Source organism: Calliopsis andreniformis, chromosome 1 (genome assembly GCF_051401765.1).
Source record: "Calliopsis andreniformis isolate RMS-2024a chromosome 1, iyCalAndr_principal, whole genome shotgun sequence".
Classification (NCBI taxonomy): Eukaryota; Metazoa; Arthropoda; class Insecta; order Hymenoptera; family Andrenidae; genus Calliopsis; species Calliopsis andreniformis.
The window spans coordinates 17,222,237-17,249,719 of NC_135062.1; the positions used below are offsets into that span (position 1 = coordinate 17,222,237).

Sequence of the window (27,483 nt, forward strand, 5' to 3'; positions counted from 1 at the left end):
GAAAACTTGGTATTTTCCATAAAATAATCATCTCAACAACAATTTCTGCTACACATATTGTTTATAACAATTACACGCAGTCTGCACTGGTGCAAATTGTTGATATTTCTAATTGTTAATTAACAAATGTAGAAATTATTAATGTTTCGTACATTATTCTTCGTTCGATCTTAATGTTCGTTTAACTAACAATTATAAATGTTAATAACTTGCATCAGGCATTACTTACGATTGTTATGAACAATATATATCGCAGCCATTGTTGTAGCAATGATTATTTAATGGGAAATATAACTTTTTTCGCAAATATTTTCTGGTCGATCAATCTCAAAGATACATTCTTAGTGATGAGTGAATTTGATGATTCTTAATGACTTAAAACATTTGTGTATCTAAATAAATGTGTCAGACTTTAAGCTTCATTTACAGAATAGAATCCTGTTTCATCAGTTTGCACACTTGACAGTGCTAAGAATTCTCTCGCAAGAGCATAAAGCTATCCCTTTTGAAGTAACAGTCACAAAAATTAATTTTTTGTCAAAGGATATGCTATAATTTTCCAGGGCACTGATTTCCTTCGTGTTCCATTTCAATTCCCCATTGTCATGACAAGCAACTATAAAGTGAGATCTATTGTCCAAAAAATAACTAGGATAATCGAGGAAGCGCGACGAAACGCTCTTATTTATCGCAAAACAAAGGGAAAATCAGCAATTTAACATGGCTTTGTCCAACCCATTTTATTTGTAACAGCACCGTGATTGAAGCTCGCTTCTATTTTGCACGGTATTTTCCGTTGATTAATGCAGCGGCGCATCACAAAGTCGACAATTATATGAACAATCGCGGTGAACAGGGTTGCGGCTAGACAATTTGTAAATCATACCAGAAATCAACGTGAGGACATTATCAATGCCGTTTCGCGGCTTGTATGTTTGCAAATGAAGTGCAGCTGCTGCGGTTCCCTCTGCTATGATGCATTCCACTTGATTAAATCATTCTGATAAGCCGGATAAAACGTTATCAACGTTACTGATCATGTAATCTGATTGAACAGCAGGTTGGCACTGTTCTAAAAAATACTTCGAAACAATTAGTATCGTATCCACTTTCGATTGTATCTGCCTCAATTAACTTATGCCTATTTCCTAAATGACTTTCGACTATAAATAGCATACAAGTTCTTACAAAAATATCATTCCTTTGAAATCGCGTCCAAACTAACATTATAATATCTTCAAGTAAGACTATTAGCGAACTAATTGTTACATTTTGGGTATGTAGATTATAAATAACCGCGGATACAACATGGTGCACTCATATACCATGCAACCACGGGGTTACCATTCTCCCAGCGTGAACTTTAATTAAGCAGCGGATTAATCAGACCAGTGCGTAAATTTTCAGAGAAATTTCCGCGTGAAGACAATCTCGCTGGGTATTCATCTCCAATGCCATGACATCTCTATTGTCTGAAGGTACATATAACATTGAGAATTCTGCGTGACTACCGTTAACCATGAACCATATCGATCAACAACGTTCTTTGGATAGTATGAAAGTGTAAAAAGTGAGGTCCGCCTGAAAAATTTTATTTTTAGTAACTTCAATAAATCCAATTTGCAGATTTAATAAGGTAATATATAATATTATACTATAAGCCATATTTGAAATGCTGCGCCGAAAAATTGCGCAATGAACCGACCAATGACAGGCAAGTCACGTGGCCCTCCCACAGCAGTCCTTTCGCGAGGGTTATAACACGAGCGTCGTGCAATAATTTCGTCAAAAATATGATTATTATCGCGCAAGAAAACGCGTTCGAACTGTATAGAAATGGAAGAAATCACGAATACTTATCCCCGCCACGATTTGTTGACAGTAGAAGACAAAACACGTGTGTAAATACGGTTGTACGCGAGTTCGAAAGATTCGTCCGCTCGTGAAACAACGCCACGGTGTTCGATGGGAAGGAGCATGTCGGAATTAGACCACGACGCCTTGGTAGGAGCGTTGCGACGGGACGTGGCCGACCACCAACGATGAAACGATTCTTACGACAGTACCGACGCCGACGTCCAGCCCCTCGAGGTCGAAGCTCGACCTCTCCGTGACACCCAGAATTTCCTCTCACTGTAGTTCGAGTGATCGTAAGTGTAACCTCGCAACTTCCTTTCCATTTCAGTAATCGATCTTAATACGCGCGAAAATATATTCCAAAATAGTTGATATGTAAATTATAAATGGTTTTTATGGTGATCAGTGTGCACCCTAAAAGTACAGAAACTTTGACAAAAATTTAATGGAGACAGTAACTAAACGAATCGTTAACAAAGTTGTTCTAGGGTGATTTGTGATATTTAACGTACGACTCGGCGCATATCTAGTGTCTGTAAGACGTAGATTCTCTTAAGTACAGTGCTCTTTCACTAGCCAGGAAAAATCGATGGAACAGGAACACGTGGACTACATGGGCAGGGACGAAAAAGGGAAACCATTAATTGACACGAATAGTCGACCTTGTCAGACCCTTCTATATTTCTCAGAAGGCTTGCGTTGAATCGGTTTCTAGGAAATTTGAAACAAAACCCCATACACGAGGAATAACTCTGTAAAAGTAGAATCTAAATAGTCCATCTACAATGGAATTGTCTATACATTATTGGAGATATAAGTACTATAATTTTTATTGAGGGGTGTTTTCATTCGTCTACTTGATCCTTTACTAATTCGAAAACTTCGAAAGTAGATCAAACTCAGAAATCTGGTTTTCAAAAAATCATCCAAACAGAGCATACATTTTCTCCGAGAATTACAGTGAACGTACGGAACGGGGTCCTCAAAAGCGAAAACAAGCGGAATACGTAACAACGTTTCAAAGCTTGTTACACGCTTACAATCAAAACTGTTTTGCCCCTCGCATTTGTGAATATTCGAGTAAACAATTTTCCCATGTTGTTTGATATTCTTGGGGCTGTGTAAACATTTCAGCCGCTTTGAAGTTCTTGTCTTTCCAGGCCAGTGGCATGCGCGAAATCCATTAAAAGGAAGCATCGCGTGGCTAAACATTATCTTCTCTTCGGAAACTTAAAACTACGCACCAGCGTGAAAGGAACGATTTTTCGCTCGATACAGAAAACGGTCTCGCATTTTTCTTCCGTTTAACGTCGACGTCCTGACGCCTCTACCGTTCAATTTTGCCCTTCTCTTTCTTTATCTCCCAAGGCACATCCCGTGGAATCGTTAAAGAAATAGCTGCCTCTGGTGCCTTCTCCAGAACATTTCTTCCTACGGTGACAATTTCATCACCCTACTACAGGGCATCGCCGCTTCCATTCGAGCTTTCCTGACGAATTCTCGATCGTCCACGATGTCTGCTGAACGACAGGCGTCGACAGCTTTAATCTACTGTCAAACGCAATCATTTGGCAATCAATAGCTAAAAGAAACATTTCCAGATTTTTACGCGCGATCCCTTGAAAGCACATAATACGAATATCTTGCAGGCAGAGAACTCGTCAGAGTCTCATGAGAACGCAACTGTAAGATGATTTATATCATATCGAAGAAGTGCTTTCCTTGAAATCGAGAATTATACCTGTGTTTTGAAAAACGAAACGGCAGTGAAAAACGCGTTAGGAGGGAAACCATAAATTCCATATAATCGTAAGTTTAATTGGGAGCTGATATTTACTACAACAAAAAAAACTGGCAAAATGGAGCACTTAAAATCAGCGTCGTGCCGTAACGTGAAAATCGCACACTCGTAGATCATCGAATGCATCTGTGAAGAGTGAGTAGAAGTGAATATCGGGCACGGTTCATCGCGAGGAAACAATGATCGACTGGGTGTCAATCGTTCGTCATTCACGGCGACGTTTCAGCGACTATATGTATAGTGTGCCCGTCAAAGTACGCAAACGAAGAACAAAGAGAACCTGTCGGTCCATGGAGCGCGTTAGTCGTAACGTTGGACCACGCGACTCCAAACGAACGGACAGGCTTTGCGGATGTTGCTGGAATCACGTGAGTTTCTTTGCTCTCCTATGCTGCTGGAACCGCTTCCATTAAATGAACGGCGGGAACGTACATGTAATTTGAATCCGTAGATGCGTGATAGAGTATAATTTCAAGGAAAGACGGAAGGTCAACGTTAATATGCTTTCCGGTGTTTCAGACATTTCCCTGCTATTACTCTCGTTTTTGGCTGGCAATGATTCGCTTTCCGAACATTTTACGTCAGGCTCTCTCGGTTAAATTCGTTTAAAAAGCATTGAGCTGTTGCTTGTTTATACAAGCTAGTTGCAGACTGCGTGCAATTCGCTCGCTGACGCGGTTGTATTTAAACGTTGGAAAATTGAGTGTAAAGCGACCGTGATTTGTTTCGTACGTTCGTTTTAAAAATAAGAATGGGGCAATTTTGATATTGGGTTACTGAAATGGTTTGCAAAGCATATTGAATGACAAATATCAAATACCATAGAAGATCAAATTCGGGTTTAAAACAAAAACTGAAATCTTGTCATTTTTGACATCCCTCGGAAATCTCTGTTGCCAGAAATATTTCACACCGGTAGAATCCCCAAAATGCATATAATCCTGCATAAATAAAAATGAAACAATCGCACAATCTATATGCAAATAGAGTAACGTTAAATAATTTTATTTGAAAAAAAAAAAGACAAACGTAATCTGCATACATTTGGCAAAATCGATGTTCTCGAATGAAATTTCCAATGCCAAGTACTCGTGGGCAAACGGGCGTTGTTTGAAACCGAGAGGTTTCAATAAACGCTCGGGCCGATCATTGATATAGCCTATGCCATGGTTCGATGGATCCCTTGGCAACAAGAAGCCCTGTGTGGTCGCGATAATGAAATGAAATCCGGGATTCCGAGAGATTAGCCGTTGAAAGTCGGGGCGTCGACGATATCGAAACCTGATGCGACGAGCGTGAGTCGAACTCGAATCCAACCAGTCGAAACGTTGCTCATCCCTGGTATACATCCCCCTTTGATCGATTTCTTCTGGTTCACCGACGACGAGCACGCGAAATGATCTTTTTAAATGTGCCAAAAGTTGGAGCAAGCGACGTGTGCCTTTTAAAAGTGGCAGCGGAGGCTGATAAGAAACGTGATAAATCGTGCTTTAAATGCAGATCTCCATTACCGAGGGTACATGTAGGTTAAATATTTAAAGTGTTACGTGAATGGATTTTCAAGAGAATACTGATTTAGGTTCTGAATAGAAGATAGGGTAATGAGTGATTTATTGTGCAATTTGAATCAGATTGGATTAGTATGTTGTTAAAAGTGAGTTGACCTAAGGCTGGACTAATATTGTGGTTACAGAAAACACGGTATACCAGTACAGTTGAGGAACAATTACCACCTCCACCGTCACCACCACAATTAAAAGAGGCAGCCCAGTTGGATGGAGTTCCTAGACCGAATTCAGTCGATCGCATTCTTCACCCTGATGGTAGCCAGCACATCCTGACTAGCCATGAGACACTTAGTAAGGTAAGAGTTAGTGATCTCTTTTTAGAACCTATGCTAAGGGTTGAGTGTATCCATATTCGTAAGGGAAAATAATTAAAGGGTTGTCTTATTAAATTTCCCGCACGTATTTGCTAATACACACAACCAAACGTGTTGCGCATACTCAGTAAGCTCTTGAAAGCTCGCCATCTGTTCCGTTTTGGGGTAAGCATGGCGAAAATCGATGAGAAACGTCGGCAAGAGTCTTATATGCTCTTACCGACTGCCTCAAACAAAATCAACAGAACTTTCAATATCTCTTATTACCGAAAAAGAGATGCAATTCATTTGTTATATCACATAGAATTAATTGTACCTTTCTTTATCAAGAATTTTCTTAAATTTCAAATTTCAATATCCAAAAGCTCTTCAAGCTTCTGTATACATATTCACCGTCCAAAAAAGATGAATCCTCTACTGCTTTGCTTGTGAATTAATCCATAATTAACCCTGCCTCTCATTTTCATTGTACATGCAAATTACAGAATCAGTTTTTTTCAAAATTGCAATTTTTACCAACAACTTTCATCCCCCAAATCAGTTTGCAGCACCCTCTACGAGATGGCGTGCTCAGAGTCGTCAGGTTTCTCTGCTGGCTATTCGATGGCGCCATGGTAGCGTCCCTGATAAGAAAGCTTGCTGCGTTATCGCGCGAATATCGTGAAAGAGCACGTGGATGATGCAGTTCGACTGCGGCTTCGTAGCTCGTCGGCTCAAAGCCGGATGAGATCGGTTCGCCGAAAGTTCGCGAGCAAGTGTTTGAGTGTGTCGTGGTCACGGGTATACAGGAAAGCTTGAACAGAAATAAGGATTGTCTAAGATTGATAAAATACGCAAAAAACGACCTTGTGTGGGTGTGACAAATTCAAACACATATTATTGATCTTTTTTCGTGACAACGGCTGACTTGACATGGATAGAGCAAATGTAATGGTTTTTTTTTTGTCACGCGTGATCAATCGAGACGAGTCAGGCAGAGGCTGCCCACCCATAGATAGTCTTTTATATATTGTTCTTCAGACCGTAAGCATTACTCATTCTGGTCGATCCGTTTTAATGGTAGTCCTTCAGAACACTGTCTTTTTTATGCGAAGAAAGCATTTATCATTTTGAAGCTACTTCTCTCTTGGTTCGAATGATAAATTGTAACTACATGTCTGGCAGTCGTTCATTTTTTTAACGTACTCGTAAAAGAATCGAAGCATGGATGACTCATAACAGTAGTGAATCAGACTTATTCAAAAGTGATTCATGAGTTGATAGATCTTTGAGCTTATCGTAACGTAGCAATTGAGATTTCGCGCGATTTATTTTGACGGAGGGGATAATCGATGGCTAGTGAATGGGAGCAAAGGAGTAGAGATCATATTATTGTTTACATATTCCTCGAGTATACATCGTTCACTTTAGGGTGAATGATGCATATCATTTTTTGCTGGTAAATCTTTCATTCTAGTGACTACGCAATATTGTGAAATTTCTTACGACGTTTCTATTAGAAAAATATTCATGTGAAGAAACTTTTTGATGTCGAATTCAGTGTAAGGCCTATCCTCTGTCAGCACTACTCGTATTCAAAAGAAAGAAAGTGCTTATATCAGGTTCAATAGCGCCGTCATTTATCTGAGAATATATTACTACGTTCGCTATAGATGCTTCCATTGTTCTACACGCTGCCTGGTTGGAATATCAATGATAACATGTCTCCAGTCAGGGTATAATAATTTTCTCTTTGCGACGCGAAATATATTTTTCGCAACGGATCTGCTCCTTCTGGCCAAATTCACCTTTTCTTCCTCGATCTCTCCTCGTGATTTACTACAACGTTTTTTCTATCCTACGTGGAATCAACCTTCAACTGTTCGAGGCTGCGTCAACCGCGACTGAGAAATTTTACGACCGACCTCGAACGTGAAAAACCGCAGAGATCTTTCACAGTGGTAGACAAAGGTGACTATTTTATCTGACATTATACCCTTTTTCACGATTTTTCTTCGCCTGTAAATTGCTACCGAAATTTTTCTATTACAATCGGAGAGTAATCTCTTCTTCTTACAAGTCGCAATTCAGCTTCTATGCAGAACGAAGGGACTAATGATAAAGCTCATTTCTCTCTCTGAAGGGGACGTAAAACTCAGAGGTTTCTACTTGCTTTCTTCTCGATTCATTCCACAAGATGAGAAGTAATTAGTGTAATAAATTCGAAATGAATTCCGTAAGCAATATCTCTGAGTGCATCTTGGGGCAAGTTGCGCCCAGTTTCAGCTGTCTAAAACCCTTTAAGTTCGAGAGCAAGAGATCGAATGGGAGGTTCTACAGTGCGGCTGATGGAACGGGCTTAGAGGGAAGAGTCAGGTGGGTGGAGGGGTATTCGGTTCAATCGAACAGACTTGAGGCACATTCCGTATCTCTTTTGCGATTCGGCTAGGCGTGTGCTCTTTAAGGTGACCCAGATAGCGTCTAGTACTATTTTATTTTCCTACGGTATCTCGTTCTATGCGATTCTTTTGTTAGCGCGAGGGGTTCTGAAGAGCGTCATTTTCGAAAATAAGGACTCCGCTGCTGAATTCTGCGTCGCTCGTTCTTGTCTCATTGTCTCGTCAATCGTTCACTCTCGCAGCTTTTAATTAGCTCTTCTTTTAATTAATTCCATGCGCAACTTTGGAGTATCGCAAACTACAGCTTTTGAGAAGTATTTTCCGCATATTAGTAATTGGAATAAAAATAGGACTGAGAATCATCTATAGTGATTTAATTATTTTTGAGCAGAAGTTCCAACAAAAGAGATTGAAACGCTACGCAGAAATGAACTGAAGTACCCTGGTTGTAACACACTCCAGTAAACAACCGCGCAGGAAGCGTTTAATTAACGATAACTCTTCTTCGTTATCACCGGGCAATTAGCTAAATTACGCTTCTGCCACGAGGCTGTATAGCCCGGTTTCGCTTATAAAATATTATAATTGTAGAGGTCGATTCTCTGCACGCAAGACTAATTCGCTACGATCACTGCTTTGGATGGACCGTTTAATCGAGTCTCAATAAACCATGCCGCGTATCTGATGACAGGTCAGCGTTTGTTATCGTATCCTTGCCTGGCATTTCCGCCTGCATAATCGAAATTTCGACACAATTCGTAACTGCATAATGAAATTAAATTCCTCCTGTTTAATAAGGATATTTCATCTGAATGTTCACTAAAAAAATTCAGTCAATTACCCAATAATATTATTACCGATAATACCTCATACTTTTCGCTATCTCTTGTGGATATTTGCGAACGTATGCTGTGGTCAGATACAATCGTAACAGTTTTGCACAGTCGCATACATCTTGTAGCGTGTATTCTCTGTTCTCTCGCGACGCATGCGAGCACACGTTCCACATCGCATTATGCTCTTCCTACACGCGCTCGAGTTCTCTTATTTTGCTCTTATTACTCGCGCATACACGAACGTCCAACCTCGGTCTCTGTCACCGATGGTAAATAACCTACACGTACCCTCGCGTCGCGCATAAATTACACATTCGTGCATGTAACCTACAGCGAGTGCATTTAATGCACACGAGAAGAAGATGCACGTAGACGGCAAATGTGATCGCAAAATGTGGCTCGTTCGTTAATGCACCCGATGCGTATCACCAATGCACAAACACCCCTGGGGAATTGTGATCCAACGAACTGTGTACACGACCTCGTGAAAGCTTGATCACAACGTGTTCTTTTGATTGTCGATCACTCCCAGTTTCAGAGGTGTACTATTACTGCCTCGTAATCGTTGGCTGCTTATCTCAGTGACAAGATCTTTATGTTTCCTTTAATTTTGTTAAGTATATAAAACGCAGGGCAAAGAGCTATTTAGAATAATTTCCTTCGTAATACAGGAATGCTTTTTTCCATTTTTCCTGCTGTTGGCAAGCAAAGACAAACTGATTGATACTGTGAATTCGACCGTATCCCAATCGTTGATCGCACCGTTTGATTTCATCGAGGAACTCGAGTACTCGTCCGCGATTTAATTGGCAAGCGTGCTTCGTAACGTTTTAAGTTCTAATCTAATCATGGCTTGCCCGAGATCACGACTTACCCTCTCAACTACCCTGGATTTGGCTTCCTCAGTGAAATGTATGACGTATACGTGACTGTGAACACACCAGAGGTAGCTTCTAAAGCTTCTATTTGTCCAGCAGACGTAGATCAATTCGGGATCCGGTGGGTCTTCCAAGTCGTTCGCTAGTTGTATCTTATCCGCTTATGTAAACAGTCAGTTGACGTTGCTATTGCCGAAGGCTTGAGTGTACTCATTATCGAACGATCCAAATTCTTTTGATAATACTAAGAAAAATATTTCATAAGAAGATTGCATTGTAAAGTGCATTTGTAAACAAAATTAAGCAGGCTTTGTAAAACAGACTTAAAAAGATTACTTGCTTATGTCAATATTATTATGCCATGTCTAACATTATCTCATTAACGTAAATCTCTTCATTCTGAACACAAGCACCCAGATGCTTTCTCAATCCTTTAAGGGTTAGAGGTTACCTGCCCCTGTCTAAAAGGACGAAGCTATAGTTTCCCTTCTCGTGATGCAGCAGAATCAATCGAGATTTCGTGAGGGTCTGCAGTCAGGTGGCTCGCGACACGCGTGATTCGTGCACGAAGAGTTGTCAGGAAGTGAGGTAGGTGTACCAGTTCGATATCGTGATACGAATGCATCCGAACTGCCGTACGCCATACTATTTTCTGCCTTACGAGTGACTTTCTGGCGTGACTCCTAAGAAACGACCGTGCACCTTTCTCTCGCGTTCCCTTTCGCAAGAACATTGCTCCCTCGTTCGAGATATCACGCAAGACGCCTTTTCTCCACGGGAGAATTTCGCTTTTCTTCTGACTTCCGATGTTAGGGACTTTTTCCAGTAATTTGCGTGCCAAAGCTCTCGCATTTCAGTGAATTTTCTTTTGGCATCTTCGCATTACTATTCAAACCAGATGTTTATATAAAAATAGATTCTGTGTGAAAAAGGGATACTTGTAGAAATTTTTCATTAAAAAAGAATAAAAGTGTTAAAGTGTAGGCATAAGCTACTAGTATACGAAAGAGTCGATGAACGTCTTTTATTATATTTACTTTGGTAGTCAGAGCGTCTGACATTGGCCGACCGTAACTACTGAAACTTGGCCGTCCATGAACCGTCAGTTTCTCCTTCGCCAAAGACATAAGCCGCCATCTATTCTGTCTCGAAGCTTTTTTCTCTCTTCTTAGTTATTGCTGCTTCGCGGAGCTTTAATGTGGCTCATGAAAAAGCGAACAGAGTTGAAGACGGTGGACCAGCTTCCGCAAACTTTTATTGTTGCTGGAATATCTTTGAAACGAACGGCTGTCTGGCGCATATCGTTTCTACTCATTTTCTTGAAAGATCTCCGCAGAGTCTCCGAGAAATATTTCCTTTCATTATTCTCGGAAAGCTTCTTACCGTGAGCGAATAATTTCTCGCTCTTTACGTTCTCATTTGACTGTGCATTATTATAGTACCTGCGTCAGTTATTTTATGCGAACTGCTAGGAAACTATAATATTTCTATCTACATATTTAAATACAGGAAGTCTTTGTATCCAAGTGGTGATCCACTTCGTAGAATGTAAATACTTTAATATTTGCATAATAGTTTTCACAATACTTTCCACTTCTTTCCTTCCATTGTTACGCATTTTCAGTGTACTTTGCAGGAAAACTTTGAATAGCAAGGTACAAAACCTCTGCTACAGTAGACGTACGTTGTGCAGAGCGAGCATGTTCGACAGACCTTAAAGGACCGAATGAGGCTCCCACTTTTACCATTTGATACCAGATAAAGTATCACGATACCCGATCGAGAGGCGGGAAGAGGGGTGATCTAAGGGAACTTGAGGGTCAATAGGAGCGTAGGAGCGATCGAATCGCAAACGACGCGATGGCTTTTGGACGATTGAATTCGCAAAGATTCTTTTTTCACGGGAAAGAAGTATCGAGTGAAAACGGCGCGTTCCAACTGGAGGGTATTAAAATACTACCGCGATACAATAGCTGCATTGTTCGTGACCCGTCGCCGCTGAGATGGTTTTAATTAAAGCTCCCGCGGCTCTTCTTTATGTATAACTTTCGAATGCGCTGCAGACGTTGCTATCAACAGCCTCAGTTATCGATTCAGCTACCCATGGATGCAGCTTTTTCTTTACTGATCGGAATAATCGTCGACGCGAGCCTTTTCTTCCCGTCGAGTCGATGTCGCATTGTTCTTCAATGCCGATCAGACGTTCTCGTTCAGTTTATGGAGCTACTCGAGCAGCCCTCTTCAGCCCTCTACCTACCTCTCATCCGAGCCTATTGTTAAAAGCCGTTAGCATTATTCAGAAACTGTACTCCTCCGTACTTCAACATAAGCTAGTTCTTCCGCATTTTCGATTTACTTCTACTCCAAAAATAACCCGTTCCCGATTCGCCTGCGAATCCATTTTCATTCTCATTCCACGAAGAATAGACAGAGGCGACAAAAGAGTTATCATCGGCTATCCGCCACTCCGACACGATGTGAACTGGTCCACTTGAACGCTGCACGAAATAGTAAGCCGTCTGAGCCTGAAAACGAGGCACAGCGGGGGTGCAGTGATTTCCCTCGTCTCAAGGAAGCTCGTGAAAGAATTGAAAGTGGTAACGCGGTCTCGGGGGGTGGTCGAAGGATCGCGCGGCAAGGGTGAATGCAATTTTCACGAGGTGGCGGTGCAGTTGAACCAGCTATCGCGCGACCGGCTACACGCGCGCACACGACTGCATCCAGAAGGAGGAGAGAGGGCGAGAGAGGGCGAGAGAGGGAGGGAGTGGGAGTGAGAGCGAGAGGGAGAGCCGGTGAAAGAGCTCGAAGGGGTGGAAGGGGCTGGCGTACACGGAAACACAGCTACGTACACGAGGACCGGCGCGCTCAGTAGTGTGGCAAGTGCGCCCAGTGACGTAGGTCAGTGCTCGCGACTACGCCGCTCGCGCAACCTCTCGATTCCGGCTGCTTTTCCGCTATCGTGTCCGTGACACAATGATCCCCATTGACGAGGACCCGTGCGGTGCATCGGACAGCCGTGTGTCGTTCGTCTCAGCCCCGTTGTGCCGGTCACCTTGACACGCGCCCCTGCGGAGAAGCTCGCGAAGGTTAGGTCTCGCGCACCTGCAACCCACTGCTTCGAACTCGTGCGTTTAGGGGAGCTCGTGAAAGATGCATTCGGTGGGAGAGTGCGACGTGGACCGCTGTTGACACCTGGCTATTCGAGTAAAGCCTGAAAGCCTGACTCGAGGGTTGCTCCTCGCCGAGGATCGGATGACGTCAGTGATCCTTCACGTTAGATTAATGTCCTTGTCGTAGTTTGCAGCTGGTGAAAAGGGTAATTCCTATCCAGAGAGTAATTATAATAATTTGTGGTATTATCGAGCAACATGGTTCTCCATGTTTCATGGACTGTGAAATTGTAGGATTCGTTGAAAATGTAATAACTGTGTGCCCTCGTTTCGCTGCTTGTTTCCTATTTTTTTTCATGCTTTTTCCCCTATTCAATGTTATTTGCGATGCTTTTATATTTTCGGGTAGTTTCGTACCCGAGGCTTTTCCCCAGCTGAAAATGCAAGCGAGAATACAGTTGTAAATAATCCAACGCAACAGACGACTCGAGACTCTCGTGCTTAGGGGCATAACGCGTCCCGCACTCAGGAGCGGATTGTAACTGTGCCAAGTACAAGCAATAACGCGGGTCATTGCTCGTGCGAGTATCACTGCGGGCGCTACTTTTCTATCACACGCTGAAATTTTAATAACGCTTTTCTGTAGAACACGTACCATCTCCATAAATTCGATATCGAACAGCTAGTTTATCGAAAAATACAGAAACGTAATATTTTTAAGTACCAAGTAGGAATCATGTAGACAGGGTGACGTAATTTCTGCAGCTGTAAAAATATATGACGCAATTTAGCGCGCAATTAGAGTATAACAGTGAAATACGAACACACAGAGTGCAGCAAGTGACATAGGTCAGTGCTCGCGCCGACCGTGGACCTGCTGCTTCCATTGAAAGCACTCGTCTTTGTAAATTACCGTAAAATTAAAACGAAGTAAATTTTCAGTGTAAATGAGATCTTTAGTATCTTTAGAAAGCTGGAAGTTTAATCCAATTTAATTAAATTCTTATTGTTTTCGTTGAGTCGAATGAAATTATTTATTTCTACAATGCCGTCAATAAATATACGTTCATGAGATCCACGTTACGAATTCTCACAACTGCAGCTGTTTCACAGAAGTTGAAACGCTTTTCGACATCGCTGCAATAAAGCCGCTCTTCCCAGCATTGCGCGGTTTACACTTATAATCCGACATTTGGCGTGCATCGAGTCTGTAAATCCAGTGAATGGTGTTTATGCTTCCCGAGATGTTTATTAAAACGAGCCTGTACAATTTCCTGCCATCGTCGCGATAAACCCATCGGTGTAGTCTCTCTCTGAACACCACGGTATTATTCTCACAAGAAATATCATTACCAATGATTGACAATTGTCAAAAGAGATCTTCAATGAATTTCAATGCTAATTTAATTTGAAAGAAATTTTCTATTCTGGGTTTTTCATTTTTTGTTCTTCAATTCGAGACGCATTAACGCAGTCAGAGTATATAATTTATTTTTGTTTAGCATGCTGCACTGAGTGCACTGATATGCAGAAATTAAGTCCCAAGCTAGAATGTATTTTTTCGCGTCTTTTCATACATTTTTTTGCATGTCAGATCTAAAGGGAATTTTCCCGCGCGGAAGGGTCTTATGGATCGCGTGTAATGCAATTTTTATGTTCGCTTAAAAACCAGTTATCTTGACGTTCGCCGTCTAATACGAGCTTCTGTTCGAGCTAAAGGAAACATTCGTCTGCATAATTCATGCGTGCCATCGATTCCACCGTGAGATATAAACGGAAAAAGGCTTGTTTTCGTAATCCACTGACTTAGTCGAGAGGAATCTCAAGAATCATTATTCACACGAAGAAAACGTTGCTCTGTATTCAAATTCTAATTTCATTAACTTACACTTTACAAAAAATTCTTCTTTAAAGTGTAATTTCTCAAACGATCCCCGACTAATTATAAAATTCAGTACAGAAGATTATCGACACAACATATCTATCGATTCTACCCCTTCAACTTTCACTCACACTTGGTTTCTTTCAAAGCATACATCAAATGTATTCCATGTAATATGCATTGCATCAAGAGCGAACGTGACAAGTAGTTCGATCGTCGTTTTATCCGCTCTAGCAATAGATCGTTGACGAGATGTAGGTGTTCTCGCGAAAATTATGTCGATCGTACTCTGACATTATTACGACAGGCTAACGTTGGGCCCGGCCAGTGAAGCTTGTCGTTCCTGCAGATATCGATCGCGTTCCGCGAGTTGTCAGGCTAAGCTGCGAGTCTGAGATTTCTGGGTGGATGTGTGCGAATCTATCGACTGCTACACGATCCTGACATTTATCTCCGCAAGAATGACTATCATTGGTGCTCGTCACTGTCACGTTCAAATAGTCATAAACCTATTCTCGTATAGGGAGATTTGGCTTGAATTACTTTACAGTGAAACCGCGTCATGTTGCCTGCCTCCGGTAACTAATTCACTGTTTCTATTTCGAGTGGCGTTAACGTCTTACTTTTCGTTAACTCTTTCAACGTGAGCTACTCCTTCCTAGACATTTATTTCTAATACGTTTTATTCTCTCGACAAAATTATCCGGACTTATCGTGATCTTTCGCCGAAGAAATCTCGATCGACTATTCACCGCTGGAACGATCGCGGTGAAACGCGAAGCACTCGTGTCATTAGGAAAAGCGCTGATCTCATTAACGCCTCTTGACTCGCAAATGAAAGTTCTTTTATTCCCCATGTCTCGCTGGAAGCTCCAGAGAGTTCGACTTCGATGTGCTTATTAAACCACGATAGCGTTTCGAATAATTAGGTACATAGGAATTATATAAATTTCGATGAAACTCTGATAACATATTATTAATTAAGTACTCTACTGAAACATTGTAAATTATCTTATTATACGGAACGAAAACAATTTCTGTCACGAGTTCTCTCTCAAAAGGAATTAGAATACTAATTGTACTATATTTCTTGGACATTTTCGTTAATATTCTCCCATCCACCAAGCTTAACTTCAAATTGCATGAGGACGCCATTCTCCGAACAGCATAATCGGTCGAAATTCCTTGTCCAATTATGCAGAACAGCTAACCCAGTTTTGCGTGGTTCGAAGGCACTTATTGCTTCGCATGATAATTAATAACGCCCGCCAATTAACGCGACGTTAATTCGGTGGAGGCGCGCACCGATTGACACTCAATTTACGACGCGTTAGATTCGGTGATCGCGATCGACGAGTTCGACTACCGCCACGGTAATGAATGATAACACACGCTCAAGTGGTCTTTCAGTTTTAATAGGCTTGGCTGCCGTTGGGCTAACGCGTTTGTTCTCTTCCTCGTCGAATACACTCGACGCTCGTAATACACCAACATTAACGTGACGTTGCAATTAACATTGCAGCGTGAAATGACAGGATATGCGCGCTTCCTCTTCCTGCTGGACATTGCACAGATATTTGCACGATCAAATGTAATTCTTAGACCTTTCACTCATTCGTCTCGCCACTCGAATCAGTTTTCTTCAAATGAATTTCCTTAGAATCTACAAATTAGAAATATACGTACAATATAGGTGGTGAGACTTTCTCATTTCGCGAAGTACGGTGATTTGAAAATTCATTTAGCTATCAGCAAAGCTGTGAAATAAATTTCAATATAGCATAAACTCTCAAGCTGTTTCGTAAGTATGCGTCAAATAAGGACGTCAGCTGGCGAACTTGTGTCAAAGAAAAGCCAGAAGTTCTCTGGGGTAATATTTTAGACGATTTTCCTGGCAAAAGATTCCCTCATCCTCAACGCGTAAGAACTTAAGTCGTTCCAACTTTTTTACCGGTGCAACCTCGAACTTGGCCCGCTACAGGCGCCAATATTGTGCCAGATTTAAGAATATTTCTTTGCACTCAGGAGAATTGCCCGTCACAGAAGAAGAATTCTGTTCTGTGTCTCACTGATTGCTTGTATAATTAAAATTAGCACGAATTTAGAGCACTATTGCCAGGAAACTTTAGCTAATTCCCTACGTTATACAGCATGTATTTAACAAAGTTACTCTAACTCCTGATATGCAGACAACTCGCAGGTTGTACTCAAACAGGGTGTTCCATTTGGAATCTAATGATTTCCCTACGTATGTCACTATGACAGAGTTTAGCAGAAAATCCCCAACTTGTAATTGCCTGTCTTTCACGAAACTTTTAGGCCACGTCTAGGCATTTGACCCGTTTCGTGACGCTGATCCAGTCGAGTCATATAATGAATATTTCAGCCTAAAAACGACGCCTATCGTAGGTTAACAAGGAGCTAACAGAGAGGAGCTAAAAGACACTAACATATCACCATTTCCGAGAACGGTGTTTAATTAGCGGCAGAATTCGCGGAACCATTCCAATTTTCACCAACTATAATGTCTATGAGCGCGTTATGGAAAACCACTGTTATGTGGCCCCATCTGGCGTGCAATTAAAACGACCGTGGAGATTAGTTCACCGCGATTTAAGTAGCAGTCGCTCATAGGCATCGGTGCTCGCGTTATTCCGAAAACCGCGACTGATTCGTTTCCACTCTGCAGCCTGTAAACAGAAACGAGCACGTTCCAAGTGTAATCAACACTCCGTTGCTGGACCCACTACTCTCTCTCTTTTCATAAAGGAGTACTTTGCATTTTCGCAGCGCCACCGAGCGAAGATTAAAACCGTTTGAATCCTTTGATCTTTTCTCTTCACCTTGACTGCCAGAGTGCGAACATTTCGCGTGAAAGTTACTAATGTCGATATTAACGTCTCTTGGGGCTCCACTCTTCTGTTCGAGCAGATTGTTACACAAAGGGTTTCAACTTCTATATTCTGGCCGATAAGAATTGTAGACAGTGGCATCGTGCATCGTGATCCATGAAATATTCCTTTTGGTGGAAAATTTCTTTTTTCTTGATTTTTCATAAAAGCTTCATTCCGATTCATCTTTTCCCCAATTTATCCCTTAATCAGCAACCAAGGGAAAATCGACGTTGACTCGCCACTTGAATTCCACCAACAGGAAAATCGATCGGACATCGATAAACGACAAGTAGTTACTGGCGAGAGCAATTGGCAATTCTGTACCCGATAACAATGAACCAATTGGCTCTCTTGTTCCTAAGTTACCGCTGCTTATGCCCTCGATGCTAATTAAGAACGGTACGTTGTTGCTGGTGGTACTCGTCAGTCCGGAACTCAATGGAAATTAGTGTTGCCTCACGGTTTCCAGCGTCGTGTATCGGTCCTCGTTCTGTCGTTAGTTCACCGAAGCGTACATCGGCTCACGACACGTCGGTGTAGTCGCAACAGCCACGAATGGTTCGAATGCATCCACGGCAGATCTCAACTGCAACGCGTTCTCGAGCACTCACGCAATCCCATTATACCAAATTACGCTAAACTGCTCCCACTTTCCTTCGTGAAACCGATGATAATCATTTTTATGAAACTTTATTATAGGCTCGTTGACGTGAAACACGGGAATTTACGAAACGATAAGGTGTAATGAAGTAATTTGAATTTTCTTGATTAAATTATAAGGTCCAGGGGATTTGGAATTTCATGAACAGACGTTCTTAGTTTGGACTAGACGCATTGATACAGTTATGTGTTACAAGTAGCAGACTTCTAATTTTTCTATTTTATAAAGCTTTCAATACGGTGGACTTTTGTATCATTTCTTTTAGTGGATATTGAAGTTCTAATATATTTGAAGACAGTGTAATACTATCGACGGTTTCATCCTCTTTTATTCCTTTTGCTCTATTTAAAGCTTCCCACATTTATAACACTTCTTTGGTGCAACATGTTCGGTGGTTATTTTCCCAAAGTTCGGTGCACATTTACGTCATCCCTCGGGAACCACTCCTATCGATCCCGCTGAAACAAAAGCGGCGAACAGCTTGCCAAGTAGCGAAAAATGCTGAGAGATGGAATCCTGGCTGAAGTTTTCCACCGAATGAAAAGTAATTAGCAAAAAGAGCGTGAAAATGAACCGCGTTAATTCCACTGACGTAAATTAAGATTGATGCCAGCTCGCGAAACGAGCTAGCGAATTTCGATGTAATTGCCTTCTTATTGGAAAATGAATTCGCAATTTTACTCAACGACGAATGCAGAAAACTTTCTTTCTATGATTTCAAAGTCTTTTCAAACGAGATTCTCGAGGTATGTTAGAGGGAAGATCGATCGTCGGATGTTCCAGCGATAACCGAGCTGCAGGGGTGAGTTTGCACCCCTTTCTACTCATGGTATTGCAGTTTCGCAAATGTGCTGCAGTTTCTGCCGACTGGCAAATCTGCGTTACCGACTTGTGCAGTCGGTGCATTCTGCATCGAGGAGATGTCGTTTAGGTACTGCTTCCTTTCGTTTCACTTCGATGCAGGTGAATTAGGAATTTGCAAGAATTCACAGAATAGCTGATTTTTAAGCAAATCTCGAATTTATAAAAACGGCAGCACCAGTTTGGAAACAAATTTTAATAGGAAAAGCTTGATTTTTAGGACGAGTATAGTGAAGAATTTTCATTTTTTTTATCTAATAAAAACGAGACTATAGTTTCTTAAATGAATACTATAGTACAACTTCGTAGTCAGTTCAATATTACTCTGGCAACAGTTATTAGCTTCGACTCAGAGCTGGGTACATTAACGTATTAGTCACAAACTATACGCATATTTAGCATTCCAAATCTAGGCCATGAAAGGAGGGCGCAGCAGGATAATTAAATTGCGTACTCTTATGTGTCCGTAAACACGTTGACAAGTGCACTGAGTGAAAAACTTGACCACAAGAGGATCGATGAAATGTTGCACCGACAGCTGGCAATAAGAATCACTGCCTTCAAAATTGCGAACATTGGTCGAAGAGACTGTTAACAATAATTATGCAAATATGAAGTGTGTAGGGAACTTTTAGTTTTTTAGCAGCGATTAAAAACCCTTTGAAGACAATGTTTTTTTAAATATCTTTGTCAAGTGAACATTACGAAACAGGTCAGACAGTTGAACACATAGTGATTTATTTTTTTGATACGGGATGAAGTGTAAAGGGTGAAAAATCGTGGAAAATTGTGAAGAACCGTGAATATTCCTCGAATATGCCCCCAACGACACCGACGGACTCAGCCATGTGCTCGCTCTGTCCGCGATCGAAGAAAGCTCAGCACCCAAAGAAGCTCGTTCGATTCGACTCTATCGTCGACACCTTCTCCATTTCTGACTCAAATGCAATCATCAACCAAAGGGTAAGAGGATCAATGTCCAATGAATCTTGCGATATTTTATTACAATTTGCAATTTCCTGTATTGGATTCGAAATTCAATATCCTACTCAAATAGTATCAATTCCATTAGCTATTGTAACAATGTTACAAGCACAGTTTATCGTATATTTATTTAGCATGTATTTACGATTAATAATTACTGGTTTCCAATCAATTAGCGATTCGTATGTATAGTTTAATGAGTTTCATACACTGAATGAAGTGGATTAAAGAAATTGTATTTTACACGAAAGCTACATTAACGAATTCGGGTCACGGTGAGTGCAGCAAATGTACCGTTGATATGATAGCTCCATGTCCATTAACATTCACACATCATTACCCGTTAATGTTAGGACAGTCACGTTGTATAATCATGTCTCGAATATTAACAGACTTCTTCTACTTTCTAAGGACTCGGTGGTTCTCATAATTGCAATTGTACACTTTATCTGAACTTTTCGAAGCAATATTCATCATATTTTAAGTTATTTACGTAACTATTGCGAAGCTATGATAATTTCAGCCGGTTCTATGATGATGCTTCAAAGCTTAGTTTCTAGAAGCATCTTTAAAGCTTCTCTGTCGGAAATGTTATAAATCAGGAGACAACAGGCTGTAAAATTTTGATAAATTTGTCGCGGAAACTCGAAGCAATCCATGCATTCTTGGATGAAATGGAGATGTTTCATCAGGATACCAGCTGGCGCTTTCCAGGGCCGTGTAAATCATCGCGAGCATGAAAAATTCAGGTGACCCGAGGAGAGGCACGTTTTCTATGCACAAAGTACTATAAACGTTGCAGAGAACGGACGGTGTCTTATCGCACTGCCTTCGAGGCAGCCTGGTTGCATTGAAAAAAGGGGAGTCCGTGGCTGCTGCTGCTGCTGCTGCTGCTGCTGCTGCTGCTGCTGCCGCCACTATCTTTACGACTTTTCTATCGGGCAGTGACGCGAATGCGGGGCACGTTATACATGCTCAGAGAATAAATGGCGAGTGTCGAAGCTGGTTCTCTTGCACTTTAAAAAGTTTCCTTTTCCTATTCTCAAAGACTCATAGCTAGCAAAAAATATCAGACAGTTTGATTGAATTATCTTGTCAGCTTCAACCCTGTCGATATCTGGAAACAGTAGGTTTGTCTTAGTCAAGATTTTATACGGTATAAGAGTTATCATCTATTGATAGCTTTTCGACCTCAGGTCCCTCGGGTTCCCAGCTTTCCTCCATATTATTTAAGAGTAGGAAGTGGAATTTAATGCAGTTAGAGTCTTCGATCTCAATAATCTAGGTCTCATCAGAAATCGTTGAAATGGATAAGAGATAGGCGTGGTTCCAGGACTGGTCGTCGTCAGAGAAACAGCAGGTGGCTGATAATGTTCTCCGGGAAAGCTAAACCAACCGCCATTCTTTTATGATAATACGTCCGTGCTCAGCCTGATGTCCCCGAAATGTAAATCAGCCGACTTTCCCGATGTCGTGTTCCGCGCGATTCCGCACATGTCGATATCCACTCCACCTATATTTTCCCCCCATCTGTTCATCCTCGGCCCACGTTTATTAAAAGCTGTGGCCTGATCTGTATATCTTGTTTTCTTGCCCTGCTTTCGAACGAATCCGATTATCCATTAAATAGAAATTCTTTCTATGTAACCTATCGATCAAGATGGTTTATTGTTAATGCTCTATTGGCGATATTTATGTACCTACTCTCACCTAAAGTTCACTGATAACATTTACCACAATAGGCTTCTGCTTTACTGAGAGCCAGGGGCTTCTTGGAAATCAGCTTAATGTTTACAGTGGCTCTACGAGAGAAGAAAGTGGTAAACACTTGCAGAAGCTTCTCACAATTGGATTACAGTTTTCTTTGTGTAAGAGTAAATTAGTCAATTCTAGTGAAAGATATGGTTTTCATCTTAATTTAATGCAGAATCTGTTTGTCCGTGAAACTGAAATAAAAATGAATAATATAAATATATATCGACCTCGCGAGAAACTTGTCAGTCTAATGTAGATTCAAGCCCTGAATGGAGGGATTTCTAGCGCAAAAATCGAGTGAATTGCCTCCCCAACGGAAGGAATCAGGTGCAATCCTCTTGACACGGGATCAACTAGCACATAAAGTGGTTCAAGAAACTCTCGAATAACAAAGAAGGCGGTTGACACGAATGAAGGGGATTCGTTTCAATCTCGGAATTCCCCGATTATTCCCTTCACCCTTTGAAGGCTCGATCATTCGCTATTACTTCGTCGCAATGATTCTTCCTAGTAATTTGATCGAAGGTCGATTGAAATATCCATCCTATGGTATACTTTTAGTGGGTCTACTAATTGAAACCAACACATTATTCTTCTGTTATCAAGCGCCCCCAATAATCCACTGACATTAGTAAATTCTAAATTATACACAAATTTACGAGTCACTAGCATATAATTTCTGATATAGATATATTCTAACATCGTTCGATAAAATAACGAGGGACGCCAATAATGCAGTAAAATAAATTCAGGTTCCAGGGGTATTTATCGCACGCGTTGCACGCCATTCGAGTTAATGTAACAGGTTGTATAATATACAACGATAAATTTTGATAACACGTTATCAGGATGTTCGGTATTATCTTCTCTGATGCATTGATCAGAGAATTTCGCGTAAAAATAAAAGAAACTAGATTAATGGGTTTTCTACCTGCGCTTTTATAGTTAACAATTCGACCTAAATTGCTAAATCAAGGAATTATTTGCACGTTCTGTTAATTATTATTTACGATCACGATGATTAAGTGCAAAGCGAATAATTGTGAACTTTTACCCCTTCGTTTTTCATCCCTGATGCTGCCCAGAGGTAAATGAAACCCTTGACAAACCCAACCTACACATTCTGACCTACTTCTTCTCTTAATTCCTGCTACCGTACGAGTCTTTCATTTCCTCCGCGATATTTTCGAGATGAAGTGGCCGAATCGCGGAGACGTCCGCGATATGAAACGTTTTTTGCCTCTTTATACGTTTAATTCAATCCATGTTCCACTACTGCACAGATATTTATTAACTTTTTTCTTTTCTGTTACAGGTAAGTTCAACTGTGGCACTTTCAACAATAGTTATGTAAGTAACTTGCATGAAATATTGCTTCTATGAAAGCCTATCTTATTTCTTGGAGCATAATATTGCTTAATATCGCCTCACATATCCTGGACCCTGTACAATTTTCATGAAAGCTCCCCATTGTGCTGAATAATCCTTTGAAATCTCTTAACATTTAAAAAGAAAGAATGTAACTACAAAGTGCTCGTTGGAATTAGCTGAGGAACCGTATGTCGCGTTTTATAAAAATGAAATTAGTTCCGCGGCACAAAGGGGAATATGAGGAAAATAGCGCAGAGAATCCACTTCAAAGCTGGACTAACGTTGTCTGTTAGAAGAGAAAAATCTTAATACCGAAACACGCGGTCGTCCATAAAAACACACTCAAGCGGTTTTTCTTTAAAGCCGCTCTTAGCGTGTACCAAAAACAGCTAAATTAAAATTTCAAGTATACTGTATGACGTCTCTGAAAACATTTAAAAAATTCTATGAAACATTTAAAAAATCTATCATGAACCCAATCGATGCATCTATATAGACCATTCTTAACGTTGCTTTGAATTCTACCAACCTCCTCGTGCCAGAATCGTATTTAATCTCTCCTTCCCCTGCAGAAGGATAAATGAGAAGTTCAGTAGTGTCTGATAACTGGCGAACACCTTTCTTATCGGTCTCGACCTAAATTGCGACATGTATTTCTTTCCTTGACCCCTGTCTACCCTGCATCTTCCAACCCCTTCTCGATTCTTTATAAGTAGTTTGACGCGACGAGAATTTCAAGATCGGGCGGTACACGTCGTATCGAGAATTGGAACGTGCTTGGCAAGAGCAGTGTGGGCTTATCGCGGATCGAAACACCGCGTTTACACTTGATATAGGTGTAAACGGCATTAACGAGGAACTTTTTCCAATCGCCTCGATAACCGATAAGCTATCCGTGATTTCGAGCCTCCAGATTTATTTAGTATTCCATCCTTTGCTATCAGAAATCGTTTATTTCCAAGGAAGTGTAACGTAATTTATAAAAGATACATAGAGGCAATATTTCTCTTCAATTTCTTGTGTCTAGTTTTTCGCTATCGAATAACAACCATTTCCAGTCATCGTTTTCCACACTGTAATGAGTACGAAACGTAATTGGTAGCTACATCGAGCTTTAATTAACGTGTCACGGGCGTTCTTCCTTCTCTTCGTCCAGCTGTCGGGACATCAAGTTCGTTTCGAATTCTTGCCGCCTGACGACACCCTTTGAGCATCCCCGCTTCCTCCCCTTTTCGTTGTTAGTTTGTACAACAGAAATGTTAACACGTCACTCCCCGGTTATACGTGTGCCACAAATATTTGCCAGTATCTGTGCATGCAAGCTTACGAGGCTGGAGAATCGCTTCCAAGACCTTGATCTAAATTAGTCTCTATCGGCTGGCAAACATCCATTCTGTCGACAAAAACACGCATAAATCTGGAGCTTCGAGTTTCGTTTCCCTATTAGATTCTGATCTCGCAACAAATCCATATCAAGACTTTAGTATTTTGCAGAGAATTCGATCAAATAGCAAAAGAGCAATCGACAAAAATGTATTAAACTCTTTCAGAGCATAGAATAAATTGTCATGAGCATATTATTCGAGCATTTAATTTGCAATAAAAACAACGTCGAGTGGTCGGGACTCTATTTAATACGATCGAACAGATTACAGAACTTTTATGCAGGATTTATCGAATAAAAGTAGGTATTCAATTAACAACGCGAGTGGTTTGTTTAATTCAATTTAATGAGAATTTAGCGAAATATTGTTTCATTAAAATACTCTGTCGCTACTTCGATCACTTGACAAAACAAACCTATCAATTGATAATCGATTGTTAGACAAACGCCCCACTGTTTATTGCATTATATACAAGACATTTCGCGTTTTGTTAATTTTCGCGGCATATGCTAAATGATTTCGGTGAACGAATTCAATATTCACTTGAAAACGTTCATTTGTTTCGCTTACTTAATGCTGACAAATATGAATCATCATATTGCAATGACGACATAAAATATTCCACAAACTCCAGCAACAACGAACGTGAAGCATTTTCCAAACAAGTGCCCACCCTACCATGCGTCAAAACTCGGAAGCTTTCAACTCAGAACTTGACCAGATGTTATTATGAAACGTTTTCAACTTCATGAACTTCCTGCAAAATCCTAGAATTTCAGAAGAAGAGATTCTGCAATATCCCACGTCTTGCAGATCTTTTCCCCCGAGCACGTCGGGCCCGCGACGTCTCGATGAACGCTCGCATATGAGATCTCTAGGGTCCCATGATCCTTTGCATTGACCCTTTTGTTTCCGTGAACACGAGCATCGCGACAGAAGCTTTGATCTTGTCGAAGTGCACTCGAATCGCTCACCGGTGCCATAGGAATCTTTCAACTCTCCCAAAGGCCATTCCCCATTCACGACATTTCGTTTGCCGCAGCTCCGAGTTGGGTAATGCACAATGCACTTTCCCGATGGCAAGGCGACGCGTTTCTTCGCGCGGTCATCAGGACCGAACCGAACGTACTCGAGACGTGAGGTGCTAAAGGCTCTCATCTGAAAGGAACTGTCAGTCGATGAAAGGGTTTTGATGTTAACTGCTTCGGTGAAAACAAGTAACAGCTAGAGAGGAGAGGTAGGAACGTGGAGAAAGAATTTCGGGTCGTAAAGGGTTTCGGGAGAAAGGGTTGAAAGAAACAAGATCATCCTCATCGACAGGCGAGATCGTGCTGTCGAATAAACTCGAGTTTTTCTTGCCACACCGCATCAAAGGGATTTTCACTAAAACTGGCAAAGCACTTCTTTCATTTGCTTTTTTCGAGGTCGGTAAATGAGTAAGCAGAACGTTGAAACAGGTTAAATGCTATGCATAAATCCTGAATTTACTTGCAGAACGCCTGACAGACGATTCTGCCGAATTTACCTTTCAAAAAATTATTTAACAGCTTGATCATTTCCTTTTTTCGGTCCTTCTGACGGTAGCTTGGAATGATAGCGTGCACTTTGACGTTTTCCTCCCCCGTTGCGAATCCCTTTGACCCTCTCCTTAAAAGAGAGCTCGCACGGAGCTTCATTTAAAAATCAAATTTATGTCTCGGTGAACGTCCCCATTTCTATTACGCTTCATGTAACCCCATAATACCCGTGCTTGATGGTATTTAACGTAACAGCAAAATTCCTGGAATATCAAGCGTTAATGCAAAGGGAGAAAGGACCGAGTGGCTGGAGTCTACCGTTATCATCCCTATAACCCCGAAGAGTTCTTTCCCTTTGACGTATTCAGCAAAGAGATTTTCACGCTCTGCCAGGCAAAGCCACCGGATTATTTTTCCGTCTTGCCCAACGACATGCTGTTCAGGAATAGGAAGATGAGCCGAGAAGTTGTTTGGACACGACGTTCTCGTCTCCTTTCTTCCTTTCCTCCTTCATTTCTTCTCCCTCAGAGGGATTATTTCGACTAAGCCGGATAGGTCTGTGAGAGAGCTATTGGCTCTTTATACATATGTATAAAAACGTCCTTCTCCAGAGAAACATGTGTCGAAGAATTAGGTGTCAGTCTCTGCATATTTGTACGAGAAATATAATTACTCCAGCGTGTGAGATTCTTGCCTTTCGATACAGTTTCGTAGATAGGTCTCGAAAAAAAATATGAAGCAGTTAGACGACTTTCAACCCTTAAGATTAAACTACTAGTAAATACTAGTAATAGTCAACGATGGAGTATACCATATATTATTCTTCCATTGGAACATTTTCACTTAAGCTGCCATCCCATTTGCCCAAAACCCCACGAAACAACCCCTGGCGCGTGGTGCTTCTCATCTTCCCCCCGTCGCTCGTGAAAACGCTAATATCAGGCTTCTTCATCGGCCTGCCGAGAACACCTACCGCGAGCCTACTCAAATATTCATTGACGTCGTAATATCCAGCTCCCCTGGCCTTCAGGAGGCCGTTCGCGTAGCGTCCCTCTTCTCGCGACGAAAGAGCCGCCGAAGGGGATGATTTTTCCCATAGTGGGCATCAAGTTGTTTGGAAGCGAAACGAGGATGGAAGTGGAGGGGCGAGTTGCGCCGGAGATACGTCTGGCTGGCGGCAGCGAGGAGGGTTGGCGGGCGGTTGGGTGGTTGTGGATCGCGTGTGGGGGTAGATCTTGCGCCGTCCAACCCAGCTGGCAGCATCCCTCGGCACCCCATGGCCCGTCGAGCGAAAGCACTGCCAGTCATTCGCGCGGAGTCTAACCCGCGGGTTCTGTTCCTGTCTTTGGAGGACGTCTGTCAGCACTTTGGCCGACAGATCACGTTGTATTCTCGCGGAAAGCATTCGCGAAGGGCAACTTCACTCTCGTC

The 27,483-nt window shown here is 41.5% G+C and overlaps 1 protein-coding gene across 15 annotated transcripts in view; it reads left to right on the plus strand.

Annotated features, from left to right (window-relative positions):
* Positions 1-27,483, plus strand: part of Dlg1 (MAGUK family member discs large 1) — a 376,826-nt gene that overhangs the window by 225,528 nt on the left and 123,815 nt on the right. For 14 of the 15 annotated variants that reach the window (XM_076393504.1, XM_076393526.1, XM_076393518.1 and 11 more), the window contains one exon: positions 5,352-5,522. In XM_076393504.1, the coding sequence (XP_076249619.1) occupies positions 5,352-5,522 (171 nt within the window). Of the gene's footprint in view, positions 1-5,351; positions 5,523-19,817; positions 20,004-27,483 lie in introns of those variants that run through there. The other variant, XM_076393555.1, reaches the window with a different exon arrangement.